The sequence below is a fragment of the Vigna umbellata genome, chromosome 1, assembly GCF_029865625.1.
Source record: "Vigna umbellata cultivar VRB3 chromosome 1, Vumbellata_1.0, whole genome shotgun sequence".
Classification (NCBI taxonomy): Eukaryota; Viridiplantae; Streptophyta; class Magnoliopsida; order Fabales; family Fabaceae; genus Vigna; species Vigna umbellata.
Genome location: NC_142165.1, coordinates 13,137,644 through 13,160,853, shown reverse-complemented (window position 1 = coordinate 13,160,853; position 23,210 = coordinate 13,137,644). Strand labels below are relative to the sequence as shown.

Below are 23,210 nucleotides of genomic sequence, written 5' to 3'. Positions count from 1 at the left end.
TTGATCAAACGCTTTTAAAGCGTTGAATTTACTGTTTGCTATTTGTATATTGTTTGCTATGTTGTTCTGACATAGTTTGATGTAAACAAATCTGTGTGTTATTTTTTCATGATAGCATTAGACCACTATAATAAAACCTTTGATAAGGTTTAGGTGTGCTTGTGGTTAAAAAGTTTGAAATAAGATATTTGAAAATGCATTTATTATAATGTGATATTTTTAATTGTTTTAAAAATGATGAGATTTTTTAACAATTGAATAAAATTATTATAGTTTGTCAAATAGTCATAAAAATTTCTTTTAAAAAAATTAAATAAAACTGATGAATAATAATATTAAATAACTGTAAAATTATGTATACTTAACTGAAAAATAGGTATTTAATAATGAATATAAATGCATCTGATTCAAAATTGAAACAACTTTTTTATGATAATATGTATCAAATTGCAGGTACGACTTTACATAAAAATTGCCATATAGACCATATTTATATTGTCAATTTGACGGAGTATTTTAGTCAAAACGTGGTATACCTATGTACTAGAATAACTACTATTATAAGTGTTATATATCTTATTTATTTTATAATTTATTTGTTGTTATTTATATCGATTAAACATGTGTATACCAAGTTTAATCAACAATGTTGTATGAAAACATAAACCAACAAATTCAAAAAGTACAATCAAAGTGAATAAAAAAGTATAAATGAACATTGAAATTTTTTTTAAAGCATGAAAATCATAATAAAAAGTAAAATTAAAAAACAAATTCTATAAACTATTACGATATTATATAGTCTAATAAATTGCATAAACCCTGAATTTACAATCAAATGGTTGAACATTTATGAAATAATACAATTTCCGTAATTCATCTGTGTTTAGTTATTAAATATTCATTTCATGAAACATATGATCAATTGGCAAAAGGCAACCTATCATTTGACCATCTTATTATTAATTTTATTGGATTTTTCTCACAATAATTTTCAGGATGTAGGTTGACATTTCTTTAACCAAGTAAAATTCATAAACCCAAAAATTACTCATATAATATATTGTTTTATTTTCAAGCATTTGCACATATAACTCAATTTCTTTTAAGTCAAAATTCATTCAGGGAGCCAAAGTCTAAACCGTGTTATTTTTATAAAAATATTTTTTCCCAAAATTTTCTTGGTTTTTTAATAAAAAAGAAAAAAGAAATCAACTCAAAATTTGTTTCCCCCAATACTGATTTTTCAACCAGCTTCATTTCAATTATAATTTAAAATTTGGCGCTTAATAACCAAATTTTAATCTGAAAATAACTGTGCTGTCTTTATAAATATTTATCAGAATATATTATATATGTAATTTTTTAATTTACGTGTTATTTAAGTTCAAAACTGTATATTGATATTCAACATTTGTATCCTTAACTTCACTCATAAATACTCATATTAGGTGTTTGGTTTAACTACTTGTTTATTTTCTATCTATTGTGCAATGACATGTAAAAAATGATTTGTTTTGATGTTTTAGTATTTTTTTAAAATATAAATTGAAAAAAAAAAACTATTATGTTCGGTAGTAAAATAGTAGTTTTATCAAATTCCACTGTAATTATTCAAGCAAACTCAAAATTCAAGAGTGTTTCATCTTCACCTCCAAACTTTTCATGTGCACCTCCAAACTATAATAAAATTCCAATTTTAACCCTAATTAAAAAGTGTTTTAACTTTTAAAAAGTGTTTTAATTTTTTTAAACGTGGTCAAAGATTCCCAGAAGTCAGTTTGAATTTCAGAGGTTTGGTTTTATGTGCACAGCATTTCACCTTACTGTCATTTCTCTCACAACACCTTTACCCTTCTCTGCTTTCCCACGGCACCCTTCCTCTCCTTTCCTCACATCACCCTTCTTCTCCTATCACACGCATCACTTAGGCCGTGTTCATTTGTAGTGATTTCTCTCTTCACATACATTAACGAGGATTGATTTAGAAGAATAACGTTATTCTTTTGGATCGATTTACGAGAATTTGATCGGATGTAAAACACTGATTTGCGAGAATACACGGTTCAAGTCATCTGGCCTTAGGTGCGCAGATTTGCGATGAAATGACATAGAAAGACTGATATGCCCTGCACGTATTCGGTTACACGGAGGCGTAACCGGTTACAACTTCATGAAGAATTTGCCTTAATGGCGTATTCGGTTACAGGTTCACGTAACCGGTTACAGGTTCACGTTAAATTATAGGTTTAATCCTTTTTGACGTCTCTATTTGTGTAGGAATGTCTCAGATAGGTCCTCGTTTTCTAAAGTGTATCAAAATGGTCCTTAATTTTGAAAATTTATATCAATTGAGTCATTTCCGTTAAGTTGGCTGGACGACGTTAAAAAAATTGATGAGTGAGATGCTGAGATGACGAACGAACGCTCGTCCACCAGTGAACGAACGCTCGTCCACAAAAGAACGAACGCTCTTCGACCTCTTACCGCTGGACGACCGTTCGTTCCACACTGGACGACCGTTCATTCGGTGGTCGCCGAGCGTTCGTTCGCTGGTGGACGAGCGTTTGTTCGGTGGTGGACGAGCGTTCGTTCGTCATCTCAGCATCCCACTCATCAATTTTTTTAACGTCGTCCAACCAACTTAACGGAAAGGACTCAATTGATATAAATTTTCAAAATTAAGGACCATTTTGATACACTTTAGAAAACGATGACCTATCTGAGACATTCCTACACAAATAGGGACGTCAAAAAGGATTAAACCTAAATTATATTACAATTTAATACTACATTTTAAAATACATTCATTTTACTACATTATAACTTTTATAATTTTTAAATATTAATTTTATAAATTATTCATAATTTTTTTCTCTTTATAAACATCTCTACAATTAAATATAACATTACAAAATATCATTTTATAATACTTTTATAACTAGGGGCATTTTGGTCATCTTTATTTTCTACCAATTAAACTCATTTTTAAAATCTATCACATAAATCAAATCCTACGTTAATTCTCACAAACTTTACTTTCAAATCCACTCTCAATTAACCACAAATTCACTCAAAAAAACAAGTAATAAATTACCCTCAAATCCACTCAAATCCATTCAAATCATCTCTTCCAAATCATCTCCCAAAATACACCAAAATGAACACACCCTTACTCTCCTTTCTCACGGAGCATAGCATAGTACAAACACACACTTAAGTCTTTGTTTTCGCACCACAACCACCACGCCGCAAGCTTCTTCTTTTTCGCAGCCAAGGTACAGAAACACAAGACTATTGTTCTCGGATTTATTTTTTCCTTTGTTTGTTGTCTTGCGCGCACACCAGATTCTCATTTCCTCATTTTCCCATTTTAGTTTTTCCTTCTTTTTGTTGTGTTTCGAGTCGCGCATATGCATTCTTATTTCTCCAATTTTCGTTTCCCTGCTCAAATATCTCAGATATGGACATCTAATATATACATGATGCATCTATTGTTCCATCTTTAATTTTTAAAATAAATGCTAATCCTTATTGCTTCTAATAATTGAGTCTTCAAATATGGTACTTAGTTTTAACAGAGAAAAAGCTTTTATGTACGGTGAGCCAAGCACTTTCTGAAAATAAATGTTGTTAAAATGTATATTCACTGCCACAAAGAATGTTCGTAGAGCAAACAATCTCGCATATGGAAATCCGATTTATATATATATAATCGGATTTCCATTTGCAATACTAACAAATAATATTTTTTAATCTAAATTAGTTCTATTCATTTTAATAAATTTAGAAAAAATAATTATATCAATTAAAAAATATCTAATTTCATTATAGACTAATACAAAATCATACATAATATTTAAATTAATTATAAATTAATAAAATAATTAAAACAATTAAAACAATAATATAATTAAAATTTTATATATAACATTAAACATGGATCGAATATTGATATCCGATTTGTCACCATCGGATCTCCACGTTCGATTTCTATGCTTCGACTGTTCATATAAGAGTATTAAGTTTATTTTGTTTCAAAATCATTTTTATTAATTTTAATAAATTCATACAAATTATTTTGTATTAAAAAGAAATTATATAATACATTATAAACTCACTCATATGTAAAATAAAAAAATAATTTAAACTAATAAAGAAAGTATTAAAAATAAAAAAACTAATATAAGAAGTACATAAGTTAAACATACAAAACATTGTAAATTGTGTATCGGATATCCAAATCCGAATTTTCATAAATCGGATGTCCACGTCCGATCTCCATGTATCGGTTGTCCACATCTGATCCCTATGGCATCGACTCTCCAGAATTGATAAGTTCATTTCGATTTTTCATTTCTCACATTCAATAGCTTCACTTTCGATCATTTGATGCATGCAAACATATTAACCAAAATAAAATACCTCTCCATCAATATCACTGCAACCATGAAGTCTATTATGTGCACAAATTAAAAATAAATACTAACCTCTCTCTTAAGCAAAAACACAAAAAAGAATGAGCTAACAATAGCATCCGAAATTGTACCAACACAAAGAGTCAAGTTGCGTGAATGCACCACTCCAAACTGCACTCAAACAATCATTCTCAAATATCTTTAGACAATACTCACTCACAAATATAACAACTAATATCAGATATGCAGAGTAAAAAACTCAAGAGATAAAGTATGATCAAAGAGCGGTAATTCAAAAATGCAGTAACGTAGAGTTTCTTTATAAAAATGAAATGAGATGCAGGAGATGTAGGGGTGCAGGGCTGTATAGGGAAGGAGTACATGTTTGGTAATTGGTGGAAAAATGGAGGTGGAGTAAATGGTGGCACAAAAATTTTAAATAATAAAAAAATTAAATTTTTAAACCACTTATTAATTAAGGATATTTTAAGAAAGTGTTTGATACAGAAAAGATTAAAATAAATAATACATAAGTTCAGAAAATAATAAAAATGTGCGAGAAGATGTAGAAGTATTGTTATCTTTTCTTCCTCCGTCTTAAAACACAGAAGAACTCATCCTCAATTTTTTTTAGCAGTGCTTCTCAACAATCAAAACGACGTCGTATAAATAATTGCCTGATTAAAAAAATGGGATGAATATTTTCTGTATCTCTATATAAAGGGAGACAGTGTATTTTGAATTTTGCGCGCTCAAATTCTGGTTGGCTTTGGGTTTCTGCTCATTTGCTGGTATACTGGGTGGTGCAGAATCTAGATAGCTGAAAATGGAGGATATGGACGAGATTGACGCGGTTCCTCAGGTCCACTTTTCATACAAATTTTCCCGAAAACTTTGATTTCCTATTACTGTTTGCTTACGGAAGAAGCAATGTTTTAGGTCAGTTAGTTCAAAACCTAAATTGCTCGTTCTCTATGGTTAGTGAGATTACTAAAATTTGTAGGTTAGAAATTTTATCTGATTAAAGTGCTTCAGTGAAGTTGAAGGTTGAATGGATTGTGTTAAAACATTCGGATGACTAACCTTTACACATATAGTAGCTTCAAACAAGTAACACTTCGATATTTGATTCTCCAATGACTTTCAACTGTTCACATTGTTTTGGCTAGATTTGTTATGTCAATAGAATTCAAGCTTAGTGCACGGTAGCGAGGGATCAACGGCAGGGGGCATGGCCTTGTCTGTGCCGGTTTATAGTGCTTCTGTCTTACCAGTTACTAGAAATGTCAAGTTTAGGAAAAATGAGTTTCAATTTCACGACGTGATTTCTATTAAACTAGAACTTGTGTTTATGTTGCGCTGTAGCAAGTCTTTTGGGTTTTATAATGCATTGCAAGGTGATACGGAGGTTGTTAGCATAACAAGAGTAGAGTAGATTAATATCTTGAAAAAATAAAGATAAAACAGCAGGGGATAAGCTTACATATATACTCAAATTTGTGTTGAATAAATTTACGAAATTTCAATGAGTTTTATGTAGGAAGTTTTACATGTTTCATATTATAAGAAACAGGTGAAAACATTAAATTTAATGGTTATCTGATAAACAAGTTTTGTAATATTGTAATTTAAATTGAACACTGTCATAGGATGATGTATCTCACCAATAACTTCAATTAAATTCAGAGTAAATTTTTTGCTACATAGTAGAATTAGATTGATATTTTTAATATTTATTAACCTAGTGGGAAAAGGCTTTAATTTTTTTATATGTTAAATATTTAATACAAGAGCAATATCTTAACTGTATGGTCATATACAATTTCTTAGGATTATAAATTCAAGACTGCTCAGTTTCAACTGTTGGTTCCTGTAACCTTTTTACTTAAATGATAGATTTGCTTCACTGCAACCTCAGTCCTTGATTGGAATTTTTTACTTTTTACAGGTTTACATGGCTTGCATACTAAATGGTCATAGGTAAGCTTTTTAATAGCTCACGTATCTGTTGGCAATCTTGCATAAAATTGTTTGGAGCAAAACCACAGTGATAGTTTCCTAACACTGAGAATGAAATCGTGTGAAGAGTGGTGTTGCAGGAAAGATATTTGAAATTAAGTGGAAAATTGTTTCAGAAACATTGGAAATTAAATATAATGTGTAATGTTGCAATTTTGACTGGCAAAAATGCTTACATAATTATGAAAGGTTTGTGCAGCTTAATGTGCTTGCTCCTGCTACATGTATTCCGTCTTATTTTTCCTTGTCAAATACAGAATAGGAATTTCTTATTATGATTCCACCCTTCGCCAACTTTATGTACTTGAAGTTTGGGATGATGGTGACAAAGGTTTTCCAGTTATTGATCTGGGTATGATTTCTTTCTTATCATTGTTGAATTTGAGTTCAATTTTAGGTAGTAATTTGCACAGCTTATTTGTGGTTTCTATTCTCCTTAAAAGGAGAAGTTGTGTTGTGCCAAACATAATTCTATAAATGAAAGGAGTTTTCTCCCCCTTTTAATAAAAACAGCTTAGAACAAAAATCTTAGTTACGTTAATTATAGGAGTTCTGTTTTCTCTTTAACCAGTTCAAATTTTAAGCCCGAGAACACCTCCAAAATGTTTTAAACCTTAAAATTTTAAAATTTCTAAGCAACTTTAAATTCAATTTTAAGAATTTTTCTTAAACTCTAACTATATTAGCTTTGATAATCTAAGAAAGTTAGGTCAAATGCAATCCTTGGTTTTGATGTTCCTTGTTGGTGCCAATGTTGAATCAAAGCTGAAACTTGACACTCAGCACAGATATGTTCTCTTCTGTAGAAGTTTCAATATTGTGCTTCATATACCCCTATTGACTCTAAGGTGAATACTTGTTTTACTTGTTATGAGTTCTAGTAAATGAATGTCTTTAGATATGAATATCTGGCGCAGTGAAATATCAAGCCAACCCTTTGGTTATTTACACAAGCACTAAAAGTGAAGAATCCTTCTTGTCTGCTCTGCAACAAAAGGGTAGGATGCCCTTAATGTGATTAAGCTAGAAAGACTAGTATTTGGACCCTTTACCCATTGAAGTTACGCAGATGGAGTAGCTGAGTATCCTGCAGTAAAGCTTGTTAAAAGTTCAATATTCAGCTACGAGCAAGCATGGCACAGGTATTACATCTGCTAAGATCTTAAAGAGAATTTTAAGTTGAATAATTTTGCAGTGTACATGATGATATATTGAATATTTGAATTGTTGATGGAGAGATTGTTTTGTGTGGACTTTCAGATTCTCTATTTGAATTGTTTTCATTGAATGCTTAAAACTTATCCTATCTATTAACACATCCACACACAAAAGTAGATGTTGATTAAGAACTTACCTTCGCTTTGAACTTGGGGTATTAGGGTCATTTTTTCTCACCACCCAATTTCCATCATTGCCTCTCTCTTTAATCTTGAAAAGTTTATATTTTTTTGACTGTTGTGCTTCGGTGAAAGGATTGAGCAAACGTGTTGGTACTTTACTTTACCTTTTAATTGTTCAATTTAGCATGCCCAATTTTTTTTTTTTTTTGTGGAGAAGGCTATTGTATGACAACTTTTATTTGGTGATTTGTAAACTGCTTTATATAAAATAAAATAAAAGTGTGCTGCAATTTTAGTATTCTGTCACTTCTTCTACTTCAAGAATCCTGATTTTACAGATTAATTTACCTGCGAGTGGCGGGGATGGATGATGGATTAAATGTGAAGGAGAGGATTTACTATGTGAGTTTGAAACCACCCACCATTGTCCTAGTATCTTAGGATTATAAATGCACATCCTTAAATTAGTAATAGAATACTTATTTGTTATAGATTAATTGTTGTGTATATTATAACAAGTTTGTTTGGAAAAATCTTTTGTCCTTTCAGTCATTATTGTTGTTGTAATACTCTAATAATTTTATCTGCATTCCCCTCTTTCTCCCCCCTGTTACATCTGCAGCTGAGTTCCATGATGGACATGGGAAGTGAAGTACAGGTTCGTGCTAGTGGTGGTCTTCTTGCAATACTAGAGAGTGAAAGGATTGTAGATACTCTTGAACAGAAAGAATCTGGAAATACATCAATTTCAATTGATTCTGTTGCAGAAATTTCATTGTATCCTTGAACTTATTTTGCTCAGTGTTTATAAGCAAAAACGTTCTTTCTTGTGTTGCTTGAAACTTGAAAGGAGAAAACGTGAGTTCAAAGGTTGTCCTTTATCATGGTCATACAGAAATAACTTTCTCAAACTTGATGCAGCAGCTCATGAAGCATTACAAATATTCCAAATAGACAAGCACCCAAGCCATATGGGAATTGGTAGAGCAAAAGAAGGGTAATTATTTACTTAATCTTAAATATTCTACTTAAAAATATGTAAATATCTAAGGCACTGTCTTAATTTCAGGTTTTCAGTATTTGGAATGATGAATAAGGTTTGTTGAGTTGTTTGAATAGTGTGTGCCAATTTCGTGTCACATAGGATTAATTGTTTGTCCTGTATGCAGTGTGTGACTCCGATGGGTAGACGTCTTTTGAGGTAACACGAATAAAAAATAGTGAGAATGTGAACGTACCTATCTCTTAAGCTTCAGAACTTGTGGCGACATTTTTCTCACATATTTTCCCCATTTCAGAAATTGGTTCTTAAGGCCTGTTCTTGATCTTGAAGTGCTGAACTACCGTTTAAATTCTGTATCCTTCTATAGTCGAGTATATATGGTCTAATTAGGCTTTACTAACCTGTATAATTCAAATTTCAGGTGGATAGAAAATTTTACTTTATTTAATTATAGTCCCTTTTGAGGTGGAATAATACATATCTTCAACAAACTAGTCATATAATTATGAAAACTGATGTTTTTCTTTGATGGTAAGTAGATATCTTTTTTTCTATGCTCAGAAGAAATTGTTGCTTCATTACGGGAAACCTTGAAATCCGTGAAGGATATACCCCACTTGCTGAAGGTATGAGGTGTCTCTTCCTCCCTCATCCCTGTTTGTAATAAATTTGTTTTTCTTGTTCTTCTGCTCATCTGACTGAATGCTCATTGTCTATTCTTGAAATTCCCTTTTATAGATTATGTTTGTTCGGGCCAAATAAACAATTAAAAAGAGCATGATGTGTGCTCATTAAAATTTTACATGATTTTAACTCTCGATCAAAAATATTGAACATTATTCATTGTTGAAACTTGATATTTTTAACTATCACATATTTGAAAATCATTTTTTATCTTGTGAGCATACAATACTATTATTTTTGAAGATACGTCAGTCTGTTTTAGTGCAATTATGAATGTGATGTTTCTTTTCGAAGCAAAAGCCTGTACTATTTGCATACTGACGCCTTTTGAAGATTTAATCAATCATTAAAGAAATTTGACTCTCCAAGCTCTACGTGCACAAGCTCTGATTGGGCAGCTCTTCTCAAGGTAAAATTCTTTTATTCTTTTCTAGTTTCTAATAGTCATATTTTCTTGTGCTGTAATTGGTTAGAATTCACGTCTGCTTCTACCTATTAAAAGAAATTTATATTGTTCTGTTCTTTGAATTTAGTTTTACCTGACCCTAGTGGCCTTTAAAAAATTGTTAAGTTTTCTTTGTATATTACAAGTTAGCAAAAATCAAAGGCAACAAAAATTCTCCTCTTCCCTTCTCGATTTGTTGCTATATTCTATTTGTCTTTTCTTGTCACGGATTAAAGGCGAAGAAGTCTTGCTGCATGAAAATTGATAAATGACAAGATCAAAATACTTTTGTGAGTAAGGGGAGGTAATGTTGTGCCCGTGTTAGTTTTTGTTGTTGAAGAGGTGGGCAAAATGTTGAACTAGTTAAATGATAAGAAGTCTGGTAAATGGTTGGTCAATGCATAAAATTGGCAATAGCTTTCATCATGTTTGAATAGTAGTAATTCAAATAGACAAGGACGAAACCAAATGGAATGGAATAAAGTTAACAATATGTTCTTTATAGTTTTATAATGGTCTGGAATAAAAAAAATAGTTCTGTCTCATACATCTCAAAATTGGAGTGGAGGTTAATAGAAGTATTGAATGGAAATGATGTAAATTGGAATGTATTTCATCATGTTCTGTTTTATTCCATCGCATTTTAAACAATCTAATCAATGGAGCCAGGTATTCCATTTCGTTTTGCTCCAATCTATTGTTTTTCATATCTCTTACAATTTGGACTTAAGGCCTAGCACAATCGTATTACGTCAGTTTACAAAGTGAAGATTGCCCAAGTTTTATAAGTCACGTCTCTTGGTGATGTTAAGCTAAACGTGTCCCCTTTAATGCTGCTTCAATTAAGGCAGCTCAAAGATGTAGTTATGATGGGTCAAGGATGACTATAACTAACTTGGTTTTTCAACGCTACTAATCCAAACATAGCCTAACTTCTATTTCCACATCTCCAGGATGCTTCATCCTAGATTATTATGCGTTTTGAAAAAATATATATAGTTAATTGTATATTTAAAATAATTTGGATGGGAACTTTTTTTGTAGTTTTATGGATTGTCCATTATTTTCGTTACGATATAACTGTATTTTAAGATGTTGCAGTTCATGTGCATAAAAATATAGCTAAGGAAAAACAAACGAATATCAGGGTTTTTCTTTCCATATTGGGCTCTGTTTATTTAAGAAATCCATTTATACGAGTTGTGGAAAATGGAAAGGATACAATTTAATATACTTTCCTTTACAATCGAAGTTCAGTTTTGGGACTTCAGCACTGATTTTATGTTCATATAATTTTTAGAGTATTTGTGCGCTGTTGCATGTAAACAAGATTTTTGAAGTTGGAGTTTCCGAAGACCTTCGTGAAGAATTGAAGTATTTAAACTTGGACATTGTCGAGAAGGTATTGCATATATGCTCTATTCGAGTGCACTCGTTTACACTATAGCTTAAATGGTTTTACTTTTGATAAGTAACATTACTGCAGGCTAGCTCATGCATAACGTCAGAACTTGGTTATGTTTATGAACTGGTAAGTTTTATTTGTTTCTCTCCTATTAATTATGAGAAAGACTAGAAAGAGAAATGGCTTATAATGTGCTTTGATGTTTTAAAGCATCTGATTTTCGGAACTGGTAGAGTGAGGGGAACCATCTCAAGATCAATTCAATCGTGAGATTTATTTAATTGGTTTGAATAACAGCGATAACAGTTTTCCCTTTGTTTTGGATTATGGCTGGTGCAGGTAATTGGCGTTATTGATTTAAATAGAACTAAAGAGAAAGGTTATGCGACGGTTGTGAAGGAAGGTTTCTGTGACGAGGTTAAACCCAATGTTCTTGTTCCTTTTCTTCGGCTGTGTGAATGTAATGAATTTTGATAGTATGTATGTGCCAATAAACTGTCTTCGGTACTTTGTAGTTAGATGAGCTGAGGCAAATATATGAGGAACTGCCGGAATTTCTGGAAGAGGTCGCTTTTTGTGTAAATTTTTAATTGATCAGAAAAATTACACACACACACACATATAATTTTATTTTTTTTTCTTCTCGTCATGATACATATTTTTTGCAGGTTTCATCCTTGGAATTGGCTCAACATCCCGGTCTATGCAAGGACAAGGGTGTTCCTTGCATTGTTTATATACAGCAAATAGGTAGTTCTGACTCTGATTTACACTTGTATCCATAAAATGTGGTAATGGTGTTGATAAACTTAAATTTTAGGATTTTATTAATAATTTTGTTTAAATCTTATTTTATTAGTTTTGAGTTTAGTAATATTTAGTTTGATTTTGATAGAGATAAAATAGGGATAGGTAATTATGATTGTCTTAGGTACAATATTATTTTATGATAAATTAAGTAGATTTTATTTTTAAGATAGTTGATATTTTATTTTCAGTTTTTATTTTTATTCTCATAATATTGTAAGTGTCACATCTATTTAAAGTTCTTTAGTTATCAATGAATAATAGACTCAATTTTAGCAAAATATCTGAGTGTGTGTAACGTACATTTAATTAAAGGCTGTAAACATTGTTCGTTCATGTAAATATGATTATGTTTCTTTTCAATCCTTCCATTTTTATTTTTTATTTTATTTATCATGGTGACTGGGATTGTCATGGATTCAAATATGAAACAATTTCTTTACATATGTAAAGATTAAGTTATGTACAATAACCTTTTCTTAAGCAAGATGAAAAGAAAAATAGAAGAGAAAGCAATGGGAGACACGGAACGTAGAAGTAGCAAAATCAGAGAATGAATGACAGAAAGAATTAGGAACAAACAAACATGCAGCGCCTAAGATGAAGGTCCTGTGGCCAGCAAACTGATCTGTTAACGAAAAATGCTCTTTTTAAACTGATCTGCCTTGGACTACCATGTGGATGTTTTCTTGATGCTTGCTATCAAGGGAGAAATAAATAAAAAAATTCACTAAATCAAGATGTATGTTTACAAATAAGAACGGGCTAAATATAATAGTAATGTGCTGACAAATTGAATAGAAAAGGTATATAATATCTATAAATCTAATTATATTCAATTCTAATATCCTCTCAGGTTGGAGAATAGATGTTTATGATTCTAAGCTTGTTGATGAACTGATTGAAGATAGTAGTAGGACAGACCTTTGTGAATATATATAAGCTATTTGATGCTTGGTTTTGACATGAATGAGAGTGCATAGTTGCTTTTAAACAAGCTCACTCTTAAAAAATGAACTTTAAATCTAATTCAAGGAAATACCCTTGTTGGATTTGGCAATTTCCAATCTTAAAGAATTATTTGAGAGAACTAAGGATCTTTAGTTTGAACAGGGAACTTGTTACCAACTGAATATTGTTAACACAAGAAGAATTAGGTCCCACTTGCCATCCACATAAACCAATAAAATGACCATTGCAGAACCAAAACTATAAGTGAATAAAGAGTAGTCATTTTTGGACTGTAAAACCATGTCACAGTAATGTTGAGGAGAACTTATAGAACCATTGTCTAGAGGCTTGCATAAGTCTCTGTATAGACTTATTTAACTTGCAAACTAATCCTTTTGTTGTTGTTTTATAACCTTAGGGAATATCTATGAGTACTTCCTCAAATAACTCACCCTTTAAGAAGGCATTGTTAGCATCTAGCTACTGTAGGCTCCATTTTTGCAGCACCAAGAGTGTATGAGAAATCAATTCCAGTTTGCTCTGTGTTGGCTTTGACTTTCAGTTGAGATTTGTATTTATCGATTGAACCATAATTTGAAAAGCCATTTGCATCCTATGCAATATTGCCCTTCAAGTAAAGGGACTAAAGACCAAATGTCATTATCTTCAAAAGCTTTAATTCCTTGAGCCATATTATTGCTCCATTCTTGGTAGGGTACTACTTGATGATAGAACTGAAGTTCATAAGTAGAGGAAAAGGTTTTGTAATTTGGACTCAGTTTGTCTAAAGAATAAAAGTTTTGAATGGGATGAGTGTGTAAGGTGCTAGAACACACATAGTTAGGCAAATAAAAGGGTTTCTTAAACACTCTTGATGATCTCTGAACAAATGCTTCAAGTCCAGCAGGACTAGACATTGATATTTCGTATGTACTACGGGCTCATTATAATATATAGATATTGATGCATCATCAATGTCTAATTATATTTGATTCTAATACTTGCATCAACCATTTGTCACCACGAGGCATCCTCAACTCCTAGTAATTTGCTGGATTTCTGCCACAACGTGCCAGGGTGGCACTGTCCTGCCATTTTGGCTGTTTGACAACATTAGTTCAAATTTTTTTCATTGCATAATTTTTTCGGCTACTAAACAACACTGGATATCTTATTATTGAACAATCCATATCTTGTTTTTTGTCTACTGTAGGTTATTTAATGTGTATCTTTGAAGAAAAACCTGAAGAAACCTCTCTGGAGACACTTGTAGATTGGGAATACGCAGTATGTTGGTGATTACACTCAGTCAAATGATTTACATAATTATCATCTTATATTTCATGGTAGTCATTTCAAGTACAGTTTTGTGACACAGATGGAGAGACAAAAAGATACTTTTATCGTACGCCAAAGACACGAGAATTGGATAGTCTGCTTGGTGATATCCATCATAAAATTCTAGGTATTTTAAGCATATATTTGATAGTTCCCTGATTTTTATTTATTTGTTTTTGAAGTAATTTGCCGAGCCTTTGCCCAGACTGCTAACATGCTCTAATCTTGAAATGAAAAAACTCTCAATGTGAGAAATTAAATTTTAATAAAATTATGGAATTCCTTGACACATCTTATGTGGTGAGACTCTTACCGTAAGATCTGAGACGTAATAGATAATATTAAGTTTACCTTCAAAGTTAAACGCTTGGTCTCTGGTGCAATCTTACATATTTGAGTTCTTTTATTCAAGATATGGAGAGGGCAATCACCAGAGATTTGTTTTCGCGTATATTGCTGTTCCAAACCCTTTTGATAAAGGTGGCAACTTTTGCAGCTGAACTGGATTGGTAAGATAAATTGTCATTATAATAACTGGTGCTTGCTCGGACATTTTTTTTATCATTAATAATTTTGTTTCAGCTTTCTGTCAATGGCATTGGTTGCACGGCAGAACAACTACGTCAGGCCTTCATTGACTGAAGAAAATTTGCTTGATATAAAAAATGGAAGGTTCAGATCATCTGGTTATAAGAACCTAATGGAAAATCATTTATATGGTTAATGATAAAATCTGGCTTTGTTTGTAGGCATGTTTTGCAGGAAATGACGGTAGACACATTTATTCCTAATGACACTAAGATTCTTCATGATGGTAAATAGCTGTAGACATACATAACTAATATTAGCTAACTTATATTATTGAAGTACATTTTGATCAAATTATTTTGTTATTAATCCCTCTTCCATTGCTCTTTACGTTAGGAAGAATAAATATCATCACTGGTCCTAATTTTTCTGGAAAAAGTATCTATATAAAGCAGGTCAGCTATTAGTTCTTTATCTTTCTGGGACATGTATTCCGCAGCATATTGATTTTACTGTTCTAAAATAGCAACTATGTCGAAAAGGTCATTCTATAACCTTAACTTCTAATCTCCAAATGAAAGAATTTTCGTAACTTCTAGTCTCTGTATGAAAAAAAGTGTTGCGGGAGTTATTTTAGTAGTACGTGTATATCGAGTGTATATCGAGTTATCAACTTCTGGTTGTTAATATTCATCTCGTCTGAAAATCTAAACACTACAATTGTTGATATTCATCTGATCTTTTTTGATTTGGGTTTTGCATATTTTAATTTTCGTGGCATTCACTCAATTTTTTTTTGTAATTCAATTGAAGAAATAATTTAGTTAAAATGTATTTTCGGGATAACAATTACTTAATAGCATTATTATTATTTAATAACATTATTATATAATTTGATGAATACAATGACATATACATGACAACACAATTTAATAAAATTAATTTGCGCCATATTATATTATTACTAAAAAAATAACATTTTTTAATATCTTATTTTTTGTAGGATTATCTCAAAGTAAAATGAGTGACCATAAATAAAAACAAAATCTTAACAGTTTTATTGTTTCATGTGATGAGCTTGTGCTTATCCACCGTTCCGGATTCAAGGATTTTAATTGAGGGACTGTGTTGAAGACCAAAAAAATATTGGCTTCGAATTTACTGCTCTTCAAGTAGTTGATTACTTAACATACGGTCTAACGTCTGGCTATACTACATGATGTTACTGAACTTGCTCGTAGTTGCTCTGCTATTTATAAACTAATGAGAAGTATTTTGCAGATTGCTATAATTGTTTTTCTCTCCCACATTGGTAGTTTTGTGCCCGCCGATGCAGCAACTGTGGGTCTAACAGATAGGTATAATTTTCTCACGAATCACGTCCCTTATGAAACAAGAGTTACATTGTTGAATGCTTATCGTTTTTATTTACTATTTTTTTGGGGGAGGTGTTTTAGAATATTTTGTGCAACGGGAAGCAGGCTTATGACAGCTGAACAATCGACATTTATGATTGATCTACATCAAGTAGGGATGATGCTCAGGTATTCCAAGAAAAGGGCTAATAAGGTCATCTCCATCACATTTAATATAGAACGGTTAACCCCCTTGTATTTGGATGGACTATGGTGCAGGATGCTACTATCTTCCATCACTCGTTTGTCTTAGTTAATCATTTGGTTTCTATAGAAGAGTTAACTTTTCATTTTAACCCCCACCTAAAATATTTTAACATCTATACTAACAAATTTTTTATATTTTAGTTCTTATATCTTTATCATGTGGTGGTTTACACACTGCCAAAAACCTAACCAACAGGGACTAAAATATTGAAAAACTGAGGGACTAAAACGTAGAATTTTTGGGTACAATGATCGAACATTTTATATCAACAATTAAATAAGCGGAGGGTTGCATGATAATTTGCATTTTAATAAAAGGGAAATGTTTGTGTATATGTATATTTTTTTTAATGCCTAGAAAATCTACAGGCATGCTACTTCGCAATCTTTGTGTTTGGTGGATGAATTTGGTAAAGGTACTCTGAAAGAAGGTCCGTTTCTCCAATGTTTACTGTCTACAAATCATAAATTTATGGAATGTGTGTGCGTGTTGCTGAGGCTACTTTTTGGCTTAAATTTTTAATCTTCCTTTCAGATGGCATTGGTCTACTTGCTGGAACCATAAATCACTTTGTCACGTGTCATGAACCTCCAAAGGTTTAACTTCTTTTCTTGAAATTATATAATGTGTGTATTAATTCAACTTTTCAGGAATTATAATATCATTTTCTGAGCAGCATGCTGCACAGCATTTTCTTGTGATGAACATCTTTATCTATAATCTTTTAAATGTTTCTTTACAAGTCTGTTTCTGTTATTTGGCTCAATTATATATTTGTACCTTATCTGTAGTTTTTTTTATAATTATATTACGTAAGTTTTTTTTTAGTACATTTAATTATATTTTTTTAATTTTTGCATATTTTGCCCATCATTATATACTTACATGCTGATTTGTCACAAAAAAAAAATGTTAAAAAATGAAAAAAGAGTCATTGCTTTGTTGCATTTTTTCCCGCTAAAAGTAGCAATCCTTATGAACCTATTCTACCATCTTACAATCTTTTATAATAAATTTTAATTGACTAATTTAATTTAATATTTTTATTAAAAATGGTTGCCAAAAAGCGGAAGTCAAAGTTTTTTGTTTTGGCAAAATGAAGTCGTTTTTGTGAAGATAAACTTAAATGAACTAAACTTTAGTAATTAATGAATTAGTAATTGAAGTAATTGAAGTCTTATAAGGTAGTTAATGTATTTGTCATTGTAGACTTATGGATAGTTAATGGGTTAGTCGTTTATAATAGTTGTTTATAGCCATTTTTGTCTGTTTTGGGTACATCAGTCATTTGTATTGTTTATTGTATGAAAACAACAACAACAACAAGTGAATAAAGTTTTTTTACAAAGGAAGTTTGTTGTCTACAAAGTGGTATCAAGAGTCTGTAGTGTCTGAGTGAGAAAAAAGACAACAAGAGAGAGCTTGAGGCTTTGAACGTTTGAAAAAAAAAGAGTGAGATAACCAGTCTTACAAATAATATGCCCATGTCCAAGTTGACAAAGGTAGTCAACTATGGCAAATGGAGTCTTAAAATAAAGAGTCTTAGCTCCCAAGAAAATTGAGAGGTGGTCGAAGATGGTTTCCAACACCACGAATTGGTCAAATGTCCAGTTGAAAAGCGTTCAAAGAAGTGTGTGTGAAGGACATGGAAATTTTGTACATATTGTACCAAGTTGTGGACGACTCCAGCTTTGAAAAGATTGCAAGTGTAAGATCTTCAAAAGAAGTATGGGATATATTGGAGAAGACATATAAAGGGAATGACTGAGTCAAGCATGTCCGACTTCAAACACTCAAGGAGAGTTAGAGAGCATGAAGATTGAAGATGAAAGAGGCTGAAGGAGTAGTCGTGTAGGTAACTCAGGTTGAAACCTGGCTAATCAACTTAGTAGAAAAGATTTTGAGTCCATTGACCAATGACTTGGAGAATGCGGTGTTCACGATTGAAGAGTCAAAGGATTTATCAATATTCACGATTGAATAGCTTGCTAGATCTCTTGAAGCACATGAGCAATGAAAGAAGATGTGGGATCCACTTAATTAACTACTACAAATGAAGGGAGAGACTCAAAACACTCCAGACATAGGACTATACCAAGGAGGTAGAGGAAGCAATCATGGTGGTAAAAGCCAAGGACAAGAAGAGGGGAAAGAGCAGTCCAGCCAACTCAAATGTGGAGTTCTTTAAGTGTGGCAAGTATGACCATTATGCAAATGAGCGTTACTCAAACAAGTGTTTTAGTTGCGGTAAGGTCGAGCATTTTGTAAAAGATTGTCTATCTGAAAATAAGAAAGAAGAGACTATCAATCTCACAGAAGAAGTTAAAGAAGTGACATTGTTGATGATGGCGCGTAGCTTGAGGGCCAAGCACAAGCGAGTGGAGCACTTGACAAGAAGGCCGAGTAGCATGAAGAATTCAGGAAGAAAGCCGAAAAGCATGAAAAACTTAGCAATACAACTGAGTAGTGTCGACAGGATGGCAAGACATCTTGATAGATCAATGGTGCATTTGGATAGCCCGATAAAATGCATAGAGAGTGAAAAAAGCTTGGTGAGGGGCATGGAGAGCTCAAAGAAGCATATGAAAAGCTCGATGAAGCAAGGGAACATCTCGAAAAGCTTAGTAGGGAGCCTAGGTAGCTCAGTGGAGCATGTAAATAGCTTGAACAAGTCAGTTGAATAAGTGGAGAGCTCGAATAGCTTGGTGATGCATGTGGAAAGCTTAGTGGTGCATTCGTACAACTCGAATAGCATGAAGATGTGTGAAGACAAGTTTGTTATTTGAAGGTTAGAGATTGCAACAAAGAGTTGAAAAGGGGGTTGGAAGGTTAGAGATTACAAAAAATGATTTACAATAAAGAGTTCAAAAGGAGGTTAGAGATATGTAATTTTACAGGCAAAAGCTTAAAGAGAAGAAAATAGGCTTTGCATAAGAGATGCCTGGAACTTGAGCAAGATGTTTCAAGATTGCAAGAACAGTTTCAAACCGAAAAGGATATGAGAGTCACACTGGAAGTGCAAGATGAGAAGTGACAACTTGAAATGGATGAAGAGATAAATGCTATTACGTGGGCATGGTCCAATCTGTCGAAAGGATCTTAGCCTAGTGACCAGAACTCAATTAAGAACAAGTTGGCTGTTGAGAGTTCTGAGAACAAGTAGGCCACAGTAAAAGTGAAGAACCCGATTAATCATGATAGGAGCAAGCACGGTGTAAAAGTAGTTACTACACGTGGGAAGCTGAGACGAAGAATAGAAGAATCAAAATGAAGAATAAAAGAAACATTTAAGTTTACAAAGGAGTTTTGTTAGAATAAATTTAAATGAACTAAAGTTAAATAGGCAATAGTTAATGAATCAGTAGTTGGAGTCTTATGGATAATTAATATATTAGTTGTTGGAGATTTATGGGTGATTAATGGATTAGTCGTTTATAATTGTTTTTATCTATTTTGGGTACAAAGGTCAGAAAATATGAGTCTATAAATTATATTGTTCATTGTATGAAAACAACGACAAAAAGTGAATAAAGTTGTTTGACAAGAGAAGTTTGTTGTCTACAGTTTTGATGTCACTTCATTTTCTTTCGTTATTCTTCAGCATACTGTCATACATCTATTTTGGGTACAAAGGTCAGAAAATATGAGTCTATAAATTATATTGTTCATTGTATGAAAACAACGACAAAAAGTGAATAAAGTTGTTTGACAAGAGAAGTTTGTTGTCTACAGTTTTGATGTCACTTCATTTTCTTTCGTTATTCTTCAGCATACTGTCATACATTTAACAAAATGGCAAAATGCATGAAAATTAAAGAATATAATGGTAAAACATTTAGTTGACAAAATGGTAAAACATAGAAAAACTTACAAAACGGATTAGTTGAAAAAATTGTGGTTTAAATGTAGTTGAGTCATTTTTAATTCAACTTATTTGGCTGCGATCTAAAGAAGTTTATGGAGTGATATCACTTTTTCAAACACATTTAATTATAATTTATATCTATTTATTTATATATTAAATTATCATATTTAAATTTTAAAATTAAACTTATGTGTTTTTATTTAAATTTATTTTATATTTTTTAATTTTTTTTAAGGTAAGTCAAAATGATCCACTGACTCCGCACAGAACAAGATTAGGTTAAAATTATAGCTCTTTTATAAAACAGATCAGATCCATACAATTTTGTAGGTGTCCTTGACAAATGTTACAGATAGAAAAGCCTGGGTGGTAAATGGTAAAAAACAATTATAGTTAAATGTTAAAAATGGACAATTAGTTCTGTTGTTTTTTTAGTATCTGGCAATGATCGTTCCACATGATTGTATATTCATGAGCTAATCATGTTCCAGTGATCATGATTCATGAGAGTAGTTTTATGATGAAAATAAAAAGTAATAACAGTTTTTACACAGTCAAGCATTAGTTTTTTTAGGACATTGTTATTGAAAGACAATTTCCCAGGAAATTTTATTAAGATGAAGTGTTAACTCAGAACCTAGATTCAAACTGTAATCCAGAAATATAATCACAATTGACGAAATGATTATATGCAGTTTCTCATAGAGATTGTAACTGTCATTTGTTCTGCAAAATTTGTAGGTTTTCGTGTGCACTCATCTCATGGATTTATTGCATGGACATTCCTTGACCAAGGTTACGATCTTATACTTGTGCAAGAAGTTTGAAGTGTTTGAACTCCTCGGTTGAGTGATCATAAACATTTCATTTGGACTATTTCAGTCTGAGCAGATTAAGTTTTACACAATGAGCATACTGAGGCCTGACGACAATTCCACATATATTGACGACATTGTATTTTTATACAGGTATATTTTGTTGATTCTGCCATGCAGTATGTTAAGAACTATATTCACCATCGAAGGTTATTTGATGTCAAAAGAAGGATTTGATAGAAATTGTGGAGGTTGTTGTACTTCACTTGATCAGACAATATAACAAACATGTGTGTGTATTTAAAAAAAAAGTTACTTTAATAGATGCAATTTTTTTAGTCTAAGACTAGAGATGGAAAACTGATTGCCAAAAATTATATGTTTAAGCATGCATCTATTTCGATGAGGTCATCCTGAACATTAAAATCTGCACATGAATGAGTGTTTGGTTTATGTAATGCTCCAGGCAGAGGAGCTTTCATTGTACTTTGCCCTTGTACTTTGTCTAGACTATTGAGATAGTATAGAGTTGTAGTGTGTCTGCTGTCCGAGGAGATTTCATCTTTGTTATTATCATTATTCTCGCAGGCTTATCCCTGGACAAGCGCATCATAGCTACGGTATGCTTTTGCTTTATTCAGTATTTCATGTCTAGAATATTAGAGATATACTTTCTAACACAACCAAGAAAAATGTCAAACACATTCTTTAATACATCATTTGGTGAATACCAGCACAGGAAAGGGTCTTTATTAAAAGTGTGTTACTAACATATTTTGCAATATCAATTGAAATACCAATGAAAATGATGTGTGCGGTTTCTGGAATCCTGCAGGGCTGCATTGTGCGCTACTTGCTGGTAATTAACAAAACTGCTGCTTAAACATGATATTTCCTGATAAAGAAAATACGCAAAGCATATTTAATTTTCTGTTCTTGTTTCTTTCATGGAAACATGCTGCTCCGTTCACGCAGGTGTACCAGAGGAAATTGTAAAAAGAGCTGCTGCTGTGTTGGATGCCGTTTCAAATAATAATCATGTCGAGCGGTTATGCAATGAGAACATCTCTGCCCAAGATCGTCAATGCAAGGTGAAATTTCAATTTGAATGAGTCAAATTAGAGCTTTGGATATTGTTTACTCTCTCAGGTACGTTTATTTATATTTCTGAATGGAATGCAGGATGCCATGGAGAAATTGTTGGAATTCGATATTGAAAAAGGCGACTTAAAACTTTTCTTTGAGGATATATTTTCTCCAGTTCTTAATGCATCGTGACTGAAAGTCTTATCTGCTGGTCGTTTTCGTAGGAATTATTGAGATGCCAGGTGTGATGGTATGACATTTATATCAAGATGAGTTGCATACATTTTTATCGAGCATCCATTTTTGGAGAATTATATCTTCCTATAGCAGAGTCTTTTTCATTGGTTATCAACGACAAGCTAAAAAGTTAGCAGCAAGTGGAAAGTTTAGAGAGTGAATAGCTTTAATCAATAAATAGGATTTTCATCATCAGAAGTCTGAGATTAAGACTTACGCTAATTTTATTAGATTACAATATAATAAGTAGGGTTAAATTATTCTGCCCTTCAAAAAATTAATTCTCAAAAATTACAAAACCATATATTGCGATCTTTTATAGAAGATTAAAAATGAATTATTTTTATTAAATAAATTTTTTAAATTATAAAAACTAAATTAAAATATTATCGTGTTCATTAGGATGAAAGATATTCTTAAACCCTAATAATTAGGTGTTTGAAGTCTATTACAATTTAAAAACTTAGAACCCACTTTGGTAAATAGCATAATTAAGAATTTATGGAATAGATATTTATCTTGTAAGTAATTGCGTAATTTTTTTAATAATAGAGATAAAAGTAAGTTAGATTATTTTTACAAATTATTGTAGAAAATAATTTATAAGTATATATAATAAGTTATTTTTGGTTCCTTTTAAATACTT

General features: G+C 31.8%; 1 protein-coding gene across 1 annotated transcript; it reads left to right on the top strand.

Moving 5' to 3' along the window:
- The first annotated feature begins 5,064 nt into the window (after window positions 1-5,064).
- MSH5 (MUTS-homolog 5) lies at window positions 5,065-22,523 on the top strand. Its single transcript, XM_088095729.1, is given in 35 exon segments — window positions 5,065-5,280; window positions 6,367-6,398; window positions 6,695-6,789; window positions 7,355-7,435; window positions 7,507-7,579; window positions 8,116-8,179; window positions 8,400-8,554; window positions 8,673-8,774; window positions 8,847-8,874; window positions 8,947-8,978; window positions 9,076-9,133; window positions 9,320-9,406; window positions 9,817-9,873; window positions 11,210-11,311; window positions 11,396-11,440; window positions 11,654-11,731; window positions 11,830-11,880; window positions 11,983-12,064; window positions 14,286-14,359; window positions 14,438-14,537; window positions 14,823-14,919; window positions 14,993-15,082; window positions 15,160-15,224; window positions 15,335-15,393; window positions 16,220-16,296; window positions 16,396-16,482; window positions 16,930-16,991; window positions 17,096-17,157; window positions 21,168-21,221; window positions 21,309-21,394; window positions 21,830-21,861; window positions 22,077-22,100; window positions 22,217-22,332; window positions 22,424-22,501; window positions 22,503-22,523. Coding segments are annotated over 35 exon segments (2,442 nt in total). The 5' UTR covers window positions 5,065-5,244.
- Window positions 22,524-23,210: the final 687 nt, after the last annotated feature.